Source organism: Solanum tuberosum, unplaced genomic scaffold (genome assembly GCF_000226075.1).
Source record: "Solanum tuberosum cultivar DM 1-3 516 R44 unplaced genomic scaffold, SolTub_3.0 scf00132, whole genome shotgun sequence".
Taxonomy (NCBI): domain Eukaryota; kingdom Viridiplantae; phylum Streptophyta; class Magnoliopsida; order Solanales; family Solanaceae; genus Solanum; species Solanum tuberosum.
The window spans coordinates 99,853-112,049 of NW_006239055.1; the positions used below are offsets into that span (position 1 = coordinate 99,853).

The window sequence follows — 12,197 nt, forward strand, 5'->3', positions numbered from 1 at the left end:
TTTGTCAGAAATCATGTTTCAGTGTTTCACATCTTGTATATCTTATATAAGAATATAAAATGACTAATGTCGCTCTGTCATCTGCTTCTTTTCTTTAGTTTTAACTTTTCACCTAAGATAGGGTTGAATCCACAAGATTAAAGAATATTTTGATATATTCTACATATCTTTAGTTTAAAATCACAAGATTCAAAGCAAGTCTTATTCACTTTCTTAAAACTCGGTTTTAAGCCAAAACCTGACAAACATATTAAAACGAAGGGAGTACTAGAGTTGTTGCAGGATCTAAAGAACATGGTCTTAAGAGGATTCCAACTTCCAGGTCCAGGTAGCAAAGTACATTTTCATCTTCACAGAGGGAAAACCAAAAATGAAATTGAAAGATTCAAACAGCAGTGAAATTTCATGATCAATTCAAATAAAAAATCCTCAAACCGAATCGATGAGATTGTTTAATCTTTGTTATGAGAACCATCTTAATACCTGATCTATTGTATACACCAGCAGCCAACTAAATATAACAAACAAAAGTGTGGCAGCTAGAAAAGCCAGATAGCATTATTAAGAATCAGAAGATAGCTCGAAAAAAGGAAGATCTTCACAACTCTGGCTTCATTTTCTCGCATTCCTCTCGTATTGACTGGAAAAGAATAGAGGAGAGGTATCGTTCCCCATAGCTTGGAAATACAACCTACAAGAGAAATGTTGAAGAAGTTCAAGGCATCTAAACAAGTGACGCCCCTATGATAACATGCAACTAACTCGAAGGAAATTTTTAACAATGCAGAGCTATTAGATCTATAAACTTCAGTGAAAATGAATGGAAGGATGATTTACTTTATAAGAAGTACACGGAAAAACGAATACTAAAGTTTGATGAGGTGGAAGAAAAAGGAAATGAAGGAGCACGGAAATACACACGTGTCGGAAAAATGCAGAAGTTAAGATTGAACCTACCCCAATAAGCTTTCCTGCATTCTCAGGTCTCTTCCCAACCTGAATGGCAGCAAGAGCAGCTGCTCCGGAAGAAATCCCAACCTGATTATCAAAAGTAGAAAAAGATCACCTAATATATTCTGATTCGGAAATCATTCAAAGCATAGTCCATAGAAAGATTTATATATAAATTAAAAATGGAGCATGACAACTTGAAATTCGACCACTTGTAAGGTTTCTATAATGCATCCACAATCTGTAACATAGATGAATTAATGGATATTTGAAGTTTAGCTTCATTTAAAACTGTCTCAAAAATCAGATGATATGAAGATTGGTTAAAAGCACTAACCAACAACCCTTCTTGTAGCGCTAATTGCTTCGCAGTTTCAACAGCTTCGTCACTCGATATCTGAAAATTCAAGAAAATGAGTAAATACACTGGAAGATGACAGATTTCTTGAATAACGTTTTTCTTGAGCAGAGGGTCTTTTGGGAACGGTCTCTCTACCCCAACCTCCCAAGACCCACTTGTGGAACTACACTAGGTATGTTGTTATTGGGTTTTATGAAAGGCATAATAGAGAATATTTTCTGCTTGAACTTTTTTATAGAAGGACATGCAGATTTAAGCTCATACACCTAATTGGATACAGAAATAGTTCACCTTAACTAAGCGAGCAAAACTTAAAAGGAACAATTGTTTATTCAATATTAAAATTGCATAGGCTTGTACACTATTATATAGCTGACAATCGGGATAACTTGTTCTCTAACAGAATTTAACAAGGGATAAGAAATGTTCTAGCAGAGTAGCACAGAGTGCAAGTGTGCCAAATGAATGAACTATAGCTACATAAACTATGTTGCCATTTGCCAGGCTAATAAAGCTGAATGAACTGTTTGACAAGCTAAATGTGCTCAATTAGTTGTTATCTTGATTCTTGGCAGAGTATGCCATAGATTTTCCACTCTTGTTTTACCGGAAGAAATACATATTCCATTAAATTTTGATTCTAAGGGACGTTGGATAACACAAGGGAAACTGATGTAGTGTTGGACGGGAAGGCAGACTTAACAAATTGACTGAGAATCAAAAAATATTTTGACCCCCTAGAAGCCAGAAAGAAAAGGTTTACATATAGTAAAAGGTAAGACTACTTTGAAATGGCATATTGGTGCACAACAACAGAAATATGGATTCACGTTCAATTACAGGTACACCAAGTTTGAGATGGAAGATTCTTAGCGGGTATATCATTAAAATGAGTATAAGCATAAGACAGAAATCTTTAATAGTTTTCAATTTTCACAAGTTCAAAGAAGATGAAATAAAATGCATTTTAATGGGGATGGATAAGAATTTGACCTCTATCACTTCATCCATGACATCTTGATCCAAGTTTCCTGGAATAAAACCTGCTCCAATCCCTTGAATTTTGTGAGGGCCTGCACTTTCACAATGCAGCAAGTAGAACAAAACAGGATTTAACTTCAAAAGCGAAAAGTCAGATCAACATCTGAATGTCATCTTACCAGGTTTGCCCCCTGATAGAACGTTACTTTCTGTGGGCTCCACACCAATAATCTGATAAAGGCAACAAAAAGCAATAGAAAAAGAGTTAAGAGTACTTAATATCAACCGTGTGGAGATACTTTCACAGCATTTTGCTCCATCCCATATTTCTTTCACATTTTAGAAGTCAATGAACTGACATATGCATGAACTTCAGAGCTACACTTGCAGAATGCTACTTTTTTTTCAAGCAATATTAATACCTTAATGTTTGGATTTTGCTCTTTAAGGAATCGGCCTGTTCCTGTAATGGTTCCGCCAGTTCCAATGCCAGCAACAAGTATGTCAATCTTGCCTTTTGTGTCTTCCCAGATCTCTGGACCCGTTGTTTCATAGTGTATCTACACCATACAAGCAAATAAAAGTCATAATCTGTAAACTCAAGAATACTGTCCACTTCACGGAAAAAACCCGGGGGAGGAGAAGAGGGGAGGGGGGGAAGAGAGGTAATATGGTTAGCATGTGTGTGTATAGGTCCTGTTAACCTACTACTTGAACGCAGTAAGTTAACATTGTACCCATTTTCTGTTTTCCTTAAATATCATTTTAAACACATTCCCATCTTTTCAATAGTAGAGACTTCGGGTCTTTTCTACAAAAAAATGTCTAAACACCCAAAACTTCCTCTTCTGAATCAGCCGCCCTAATTAACTTTCCTATTTGCTGGCGTATAGCCCATCTCCGTTTCTTTCTCCAGCTACTGGTACGGTCTATTTCTTTCCCTATTGAACTCATCCCCATTGTTTCCTCCAGGTAACTTGGCTCTTTCCTCTTCATCTTTTCTTCTCCTCATCTTTCATGTCTAAAGGATGACAGAAAAGAAGGAAGTATTGGTTTGATTTTGAATCTTTTTGGTTGCACAAATTGGAATCCATAAAATGGATGCTTTCAAATTCAACTTACATGTTAAGCATATGAAAGTTCAGCTAACAATTCAGAGTAAAGATGAAAATCAGCAACTGCCAGAAACTAATATTTGACTTTAAATCACATTATCGTTGCATTTATAATCCAGCATATATCAAAATTACTTGCCGGTTATTGGTGGCAAGCTGAGTACTCCAGTTTTCTCTTCTTTTTTTCTTGTTGAAAGATGATGTCAATAACTAGAGTAATTGTTAATAAAACAAATACAAAACAAAGAAAATTTTGGGATGAAGCTCTGCAGACCCATTGGGAAATGAAGCTCGGATTGTTCTTTGCCGGAGTCTTGTGTCGGGTGAGAATGGAAAAGAAGGAAAGGGAGGATAGTTAGAGATCCAATCTGACACGCATATAGAGTTCTTTTTAGTCGCTACTCACTCTTTACAATTACATTGAATATACAATGATTGGGATTGGCACCATGGAGAATTAATCACCACAATGGCCATTAGAATTTTAAATTGATTAAGGCAAATTGTAGAAGCCATTTAGTCACAGATAATAAGCATTCACTTCTGGAGTATCATAAATTGCCACAACATAAAATAAAGAGTGAGCTGTTCGCAGAAGAACCTTGGGGTTGGCGGGATTGTCAAATTGTTGAAGGATATAGGCATCTGGTGTGTTATTCAATATTTCTTCAGCCTTTGAAACAGCTCCTTTCATCCCTTTGACTGGGTCAGTTAAAACAAGTTCAGCTCCAAAAGCTTTTAGAATGACCCTTCTTTCAAGACTCATTGACGCAGGCATCGTTAAGATGAGCTTATATCCTCTGGAAGCAGCAATGAAGGCAAGCCCAATGCCTGTGTTTCCACTTGTAGGCTCAACTAGAACAGTCTAAGACAAGTAGAAAAACAATAAGAAATAATGCTAAGATGTGGGACAAAGCAGTGACAAGCACAAACCGTTCCCCTCTTCAGAATTAAGAAGAACAATCAGAAAGTAATTCAAACAAATTATTAATTTGCACCAGGAGCAAGCTATGAGAGCCTACAGTTAATTACACGCATTATGATAGTATGGAGTTATGTACTTTTTCTAACAAGAACGACATGGACTATGTACTAAAAAGTAAAATATACTAGGAAGAAGGAAATATGACAATTCAGCAGACAAGCAAACACACAGAGCCTCTGTAATGTGGGAAAAACCTCCATGTTCATCATTAGTTCATTATGATGACTTGTGTACTCCTGTCAAGAGCAAGCCCAGTGAGACTGTAAAGCCGCTGACCTTCAGATGGAAATCAAGGCCATTATGCTCAAAACGCATACCTAAGTAGTCCCAGTAAGGTCATGATTTTAGAAACCAAACCTAATGGCTTACCAGACTTGTTAGACCCATAAACAGCCATGTTGAAAGACCAAGACTGATGAAAGCAAGTTGACTATACCAAAAGGACAGTAAAAACAAAAGACTTGGCAAATAAGATGACAAAAACCAGAACCAAAAAGAACTAGGTTATATCTGTCCTCCTACCAAAACCCTTTTGGTCCTCAGAAAGAAGGAAGAACTCTGGTCAATCAGAAGAAAATAGCACTCAGTCACACTGATATCAGGTACAAGATGATATTCTTTTGTTTACAGGTCATACTAACACAAGAGGCAGAAGTGTATAACAAATGCATAATAGACTTTAACCTAACAGAACATTCACAATATGTCAAATAAAGAAATTTCAGCATTTGAACATTACATGATGGACTTACTCCTTTGATTCAGAATGACATATATCAAGTCTGTACCAAGAGAGATAATTAGCTGATTGGCCAACTTACCTTCCCCGGAGAAATAAGTCCCTTCTCCTCGGCATCAACTATCATACTGAACCCTATCCTGAAATGCAACAGAAATATCAATCAATCGAAAAACTATGTCTCAATCCTTTCATCGTAATTAGACTGCTTTTACATTGGAAAGAACCTAACGCAACCCCCATTTAACTATTCTTGGAACAGCTATGGCTTGGATTTTGTGAAGCTCATGTAGGCGGCGTTGAAGCCAAAAATACTATGTAAGGGAAAAACTTCAGAGATTATTTTGAAGCGTATGGTGTTATCTGAACTAGCTTGTTCACAAGAAATACCTTCGTCTAAGATAAGGATTTTTAATTGTAGATGCACCCCAAGAATGGAACAAAACATGACTGATGTCAAATTTTACAATAGATCCATCAGTATGACAGTCATCAGTGTTATATTTTCTTGTAGAGCTCAAAGTAACCGAAGGAAATATATTACTCCCTATGTCCCAATTTATGTGAAGGTGTTCGACTTGGGCATGGAGTTTAAGAATAAGCCACAAATATTTTGTGGCTATGGGTAAAATGGGAAGTTTGAAGTTAAAATGTAACAAAATATTAAAAAGTATCAGTCTTTTTGGGTCCGACTAAAAAGGAAAAAGTGTCACATAAGTTGGGACGGAGGGAGTAGCTACAAGCACAAGTATAATATCAACATATTCCCCGGAATGCAGACATAAGATATGATGTCTATAATCTGAGAGAAAAGATCAGTATAATGGAACAGGATAAGTTACTAAAAAGAAAAACAGTAACCAATTAAAAGAATTCTAAAATTCCAGGTTGAAGGAAATTCAGATATCACGATACAAACAAAAAACTCTCTCACCTGTCCTTAACACTGCAACATGGCTCCATAATCTCAAGTTTAGCAGCAATGTTTGCTACACAACCCTTAGCGATGGTGTTAAGGTAAACCATTGGTGTGTTCCCAATAAGCTGTCAAATGATATAACAAAATTAGCATAACAATATGAAGAAACAAATAGAATAGACATCAGGAGAGAGAGGGGCACGCAATATAACAAGAACTATATGAATCTTTCCTGCTAATAGTCTTTCATATAGTTCAGAGTTGGAAATATTGTAAGGGTCTAAAGTTAAATACACCCATATATTATCTTTAAAAAAATGTTGACTTCCTTGAAAATAGTCTATAGCTTAATAATCAAAGAAGCCTAACTTATTTTAAGTATTCATGTCACAAAGCTTGAAACTAACAATGGAACATAGGAAATGCAACAGCAACATCAAAAAGCCCGTGACTAAAGGAGAAATACAGTAAGTAAACTATCCACCAGCAGGCAAATTTTATAAGTAGACTAGTCTGGAGCAATGTAACTGAAAATAAACTAAAATCAATGCCAATTAAAAAGCCAGACATTCAATAAAGTAAGTTTCCCCGACTCTCTCCAGAGGAGGAAATGACTGAAAACTGGAAAATTGTAAAGCCATTTTGGAATATCATAGTTAAACAGAACTTGACCAAAAAATTTACTGAAAGAGTTTAAACTTGGGTGTGTTTTATACGACTCCGGGAAAATGTTTTCCTTGCTGAATCATTTTCCAGCCTTTGTACTGAATTGTGGGAATACCAAACGAATTGAATAGGGGAAATGTTTTCTAAAAGGGAAAAATAATTTCCATCACTTATAGACAGCAGTAATTTTCCTTTACAAATATTTCAAGTCTTACTCCTTATCACTTGATTCATCCAACACATCATTGTTAACCTTTTAATATCGAAAATTTCAAACATCATCACTACACACTGTACTTACTCCCTGTACATTTTCCGTACTAACTTCAGTACCCAACCAAAAACTCTATAATAATGCAGTAAATAATTTCCCAAGGTAAATTACTTCCACGGAAAACATCTTCCTCCCTACCAAAATCGCACCTTCATAGTAAGAAAAGTGGCCCTCAATGAGAAATTAACTCGAATTCACCAAGTCTAGACAAACAAACACGAAACTCAATCCATATATCCTCCAAAAATCAAGCCTTTAACATTTCAAGAATATGAAATAACACCTTAAGGGGTCGTTTGGTACGTAGGATAAAGTGGGATATCCCACGATTAAGCTTGAGATAAAAATTATACTTTGTTTAGTTGAAGTATTCCCCTTATCTCATTCAACTTGATATTATTTTATCCCATCTAGACGGTGGAATAAATCAGCCCCACGATTATAACTTTGTCTTTATAGTAAGAAAATGACCCTTTAACGAGAAATTAACACAAATTCACTAAGTCTACACAATCACACACAAAACCCAATTCATATATCCACCAACACAATCAAATCATCAAACACAAACAGATAAAAACTACCAACAACAAGATTTACAAAAGGGGTTTCAAATCTTTCAACATTTCAATAAAATAAAACCGACCCAGATAAAGTTTTAGTGATAAAATCACCTGTGTAACATCTTCAGCGATGTTAAGCCCTTCAATTTCTGTACTCGATTTCGTTGGCACAGACACTGCTTTGCAAACAACAGAAGGGAAAGCAACTTTTCTGCTGCCATTAAGCTTGGAAAAACCCAGTGATTGACCTCTTAAAGGGGAAATTTTGAAGAGATTATTAGCTTCAGACTTAGTGTTACAGAGAGAAGTTAAGGTATTGTTGATGAAAGATGCCATTGTTGCTTTGCTATCTCTATCTTCCTTTTTTCTTAGGATAGATACACAAAGGGATTATATAACACAAAAAATGTCCAATGTTGTTACTATATTTATCTCTATATATATCATTTTTTTTGGAATTTTCCTCAAAATATATTTCTTGTTGTGCATATAAATATTTTTCCAATTATTTTATAAGAATAGATTTACTAAATACTCAATAATGACTAATGAGTATATATTCATTGTATTTCAAAATCTAATACTTAAACCCTTACATAATGAGGGTTTAATTTATTTATTTATATTCAAATAAAAGTTTAATTGTTACTTTGTGTTAGATTTTTTTATATTAGATTTGAATTATTATATGTATCATTGTTTTATTTTGGTCCGAATGAAAATGTTTTCCTAGAAAATATTTTCTTGATTGTTTGGTTAGTAAGAAGAATATTATTCCCAAGAGCATTTAGGTATAATTTGGAAAATAATTATGACACCAAACCTAAAATGTTATAATCAAATAAACTACTATAATCAAAAGTTATGTACTGAGTTGGGATTGGGGTCAGGTCTCGAATCAACATTAGTGTTGAAAGTCAGGGTTAGAGTCGAATCATGGGTCAGGGTCGAGTCTCAATTTGAGAGGTATTTAGGTGTTGAGTTAGGTTGGGGGTAACGATTCAAGGGTTAAAAGTCGGGGCTTGGATTGGGTTCGGGATCTAGGTTGAGGTCTCGACCCTAACCCTAACCCCGACCTTGACTCAACTTCCAACCCCGACCCCGATCAAACATCCGACTCGATCTCAACTCAACCCATGACCCAATGTTCGACTCGGCCCAAGAACAAATATCAAATTTCAACTAAATCATGTTCAACCACTTGCAAAAATTGTAAGAGCTTTGAGTTATATGATGCAATTTTTAATTATTTTTTTACTATTTGAATAATTATATTGTTTCGGTCAATATAATTTAAGCTTTTTACGTTCCTTGGAAATATAACTTTAGAATATCAATGAAATTCATTATAGAATTGTTATTGTAAAACAATATATATTTTTTAATGATCTGATTGATGTCCCATGATCAAATAATTATAATAAAAATAAAAAACAACTCTACAAAAGTCTCTTGTATTTTGTTGGTATCATTTATTAATTTTAAAAGGTTATAGTACTAAAATAATATTTATAATGAATCATACTATTTATCCTTTTTTTTTTCTTTCTGAATATAACATAAAGAATAATATTGTACCAATTAAATGAATCAGATGCTTGTCTTGGCCATAAATGACCTATCACACCCCAAAAGGGCATAAAACAAATTGAAGGTAGCTATTTAAAGAGTTGGTCCACAAATAATTGAAGAAATATCATATTGTTTAGATGGTTATATGACCTTGTTTTGGTGCATTCAAGTTGGCTTTAGGTATAACATAACTATTAGTTATTGCGCGTTATATATTAAGATATTTCCTATCAGTTGTTTGTTTATTAGTAAAAGATATAGCTAACAATTTTATTCTTCTAAACATGTACTTAAATAAAACTAATCATTGAGTCATTGATCTAAAGCTTAAGATTAGCACCATCAACAACAGCTCATAATATTTTGGCAAGTTAGCTCAACTTGTAGAAGGTACAAAACCCTCGACATTAGACCTCAAGGATACTACCCAAAAATAAGTAAAATTAGGAAAAAAGTTTGTCACTACTAGAAGTGGTAAAGGGGCGGGTGGGAAATGGATTAAACAAAAACGAATAAAACATTTGATATGTTCATAATTTCATGAGGGATTATTATTGTCATATCATGTTATTCTACATGATAAGATAATAACAGTTTATTGAGCAAGCAAGAATATACTTGACGTAATTCAAACAATACTATATGATAACGAGTCAATTCTATCAAGAGAACGACGACATAAGTGATCTACCAGTTCATTCAAATAATGAGTTGACAGATTTGATCATAAAGGCGTTGTCAATCTCAATATGAAATACGTTAATATTTAAGATCAGAGTATATAATCTCAAAAATTTAGTGTTGTTTTAATCTTGAGAAATAAAATATGTGTTGCACTCTTTTTTCGTTAATCAAGCTTTATCCCATTAGGTTTTCATGGTAAAAATTTTATTGAGGCAGGCGACCAACTAAAAAGGCGCATTACCAAATATATGTATTCTTCTTCTTTCCCTAGAATTTTTATTGGATTTTTTCTAGTAAGATTTTATTGTTAATTTTTTTTTATTAACTCCTGATATTTTAACAGTGTCACATAAATTGAGGCATCAAATATATATATAACAATTGAGGTATTTGTCACTTCAATAGCTCTATTTATTACTAAAATATACGCTCTCTAGTCCATATTATGTGAATTTGTGAGGCAATGCACACTCATTACGAAAAAAATTAGGACACAATTGAACATAACTTTTCACCTTTGCCTTTAGTTATTCTCAAGCTATTCTTGAAAATAGTAATGATTCAAAATAAAATTATAAATGTGAGTAATATAACTCTTTTGGACTTTTCACTTCAAAAATGTAAATGAAAAACAAAAATAGAAGAAATTTTCTACGACTCTCTTGAATATTCAACAATTAACTCATACTGAACTCAAAAAAAATGTAAAAAAAATCAATTATTATGAACTAGAGGGAGTACAAGATAACTATTCTAATAGAATTGAAAAAGCAAGGGCAAAAATATAAGGAAAAATTACCTATATACACACCTTGTTTTTCCATAATTTTCATTATTCCCTACCATTTCTAAAATTTTCCAAATTCCCTTATTTTCCTCCTAAAACTAATCTGCCGGATACATAACTCACAATTCCAAAAATCAAAGTTTATCACTTCCTGATTTCACTCCACAAATCTCTCCCCATTTTCTTTTCAGTTAATTTTTCATTACTTTTGAAATTCAAAATCAAGTCTCTATCCTGTCAAAACAAATCCAACGTGAAATAGGTAATTTGTTCATCTCTTCAAACTATCTGTTCATCCTTTATTTTCATTTTTTCTTCTTCAAAACGTTGAATCATATGGATGATGCACCATCTTTTAGTCTTGGTTTTACACAATTAAACTCAAATAACACTCGTCGTGTTTTTGATTCCGAAAATATTGCTTGGATTGAAAACATATCAAAAAACTGCAGAATCCATTAATAATGACGAAAATAAACATTGAGAAGTTGAAGAAGGAGCATGTAATACCAAATATGTCGTGAGATGGAGAGCACTGATATTATCTGTGAACAACAATAGAGGACGAGATGAGATGGAAATATTATATGGCTCAGTCGGAGATTGATAAGTTTTCTGTTGAAGAAATTCCCGAAAAGTGATGAGGTGCGAGTTTACCGAATCTGCAGAAAGTTCATCATTACTAGAAACATAAGCTCAGTAGAACTTATATATTAGATAGGTTTTTTAAAAAAAAATCTATCAATTTTTATACCTTTTTTTGTTAGTTAATCACAAATCATACATAAACGACGAAATTCATGTTTTATATTGTAATGTATCAGCATTTAAGTGTAATCAGTTAGTATGACGATCTTCTTTTATTGATTGTTGAATGTATTTTGATTAGTTAATCAAACAATGATACATTAATAAAAATATAATAATTCATATTGTAATGTATCAATATTTAAGCTTAATTAGTTGATACACTAAACCCTAATTTTGTTCATTATTTAAGGAGTTGTTGTAATTTTCTGAAATTATTGATAAAAAGATGATGTTCAATAGTGTATCATTCAAAACTTGTATTTTTTCAGTATGCATTAGATACAAAAGTTTGCAAAAATAATGTTCAATAGTGTATCATTCAAAACTTGTATTTTTTCAGTATGCATTAGATACAAAAGTTTGCTAAAATGTATCAGGTACAAACATAAGATAAATGACAAGTTACTAATTTAATTGTACTTCTTTGTTTGTATCATTCTTAAGGGTTGGGCAATTTTTGTATCATGTTCAACTGGTGGGCATTTTTGTATCATGTGTGGAGTTGTTGTAATTATGTGAAATTATTGATACAAAAATAATGTTTATTGATGTATCATTCAAAACATGTACTATTCAGTGTGTATCAGATACACAAAGTTCACTAAGATGTATCAGGTACACACATTAGATACATTGCAAGTTACTAATTTAAGTGTAATCAATTATTTTGTATCATATTTAAGCGTTGGATAATTTTTGTATAATATTCAACTAGTGGACATTTAGTATCAGATACAAATATATGTCAGATTGTATAGATCATCAATTGGTATTGAGTATCAATTACTCT

General features: G+C 33.2%; 1 protein-coding gene across 1 annotated transcript; it reads right to left on the reverse strand.

The window, feature by feature from the left end:
* Positions 1-430: 430 nt before the first annotated feature.
* On the reverse strand, positions 431-7,917 carry LOC102577558 (cysteine synthase). Its single transcript, NM_001288260.2, is given in 10 exon segments — positions 431-691; positions 958-1,038; positions 1,289-1,348; positions 2,306-2,355; positions 2,473-2,524; positions 2,716-2,853; positions 4,010-4,273; positions 5,215-5,272; positions 6,067-6,176; positions 7,666-7,917. Coding segments are annotated over 10 exon segments (1,131 nt in total). The 5' UTR covers positions 7,891-7,917; the 3' UTR covers positions 431-598.
* Between the last annotated feature and the right edge of the window lie 4,280 nt (positions 7,918-12,197).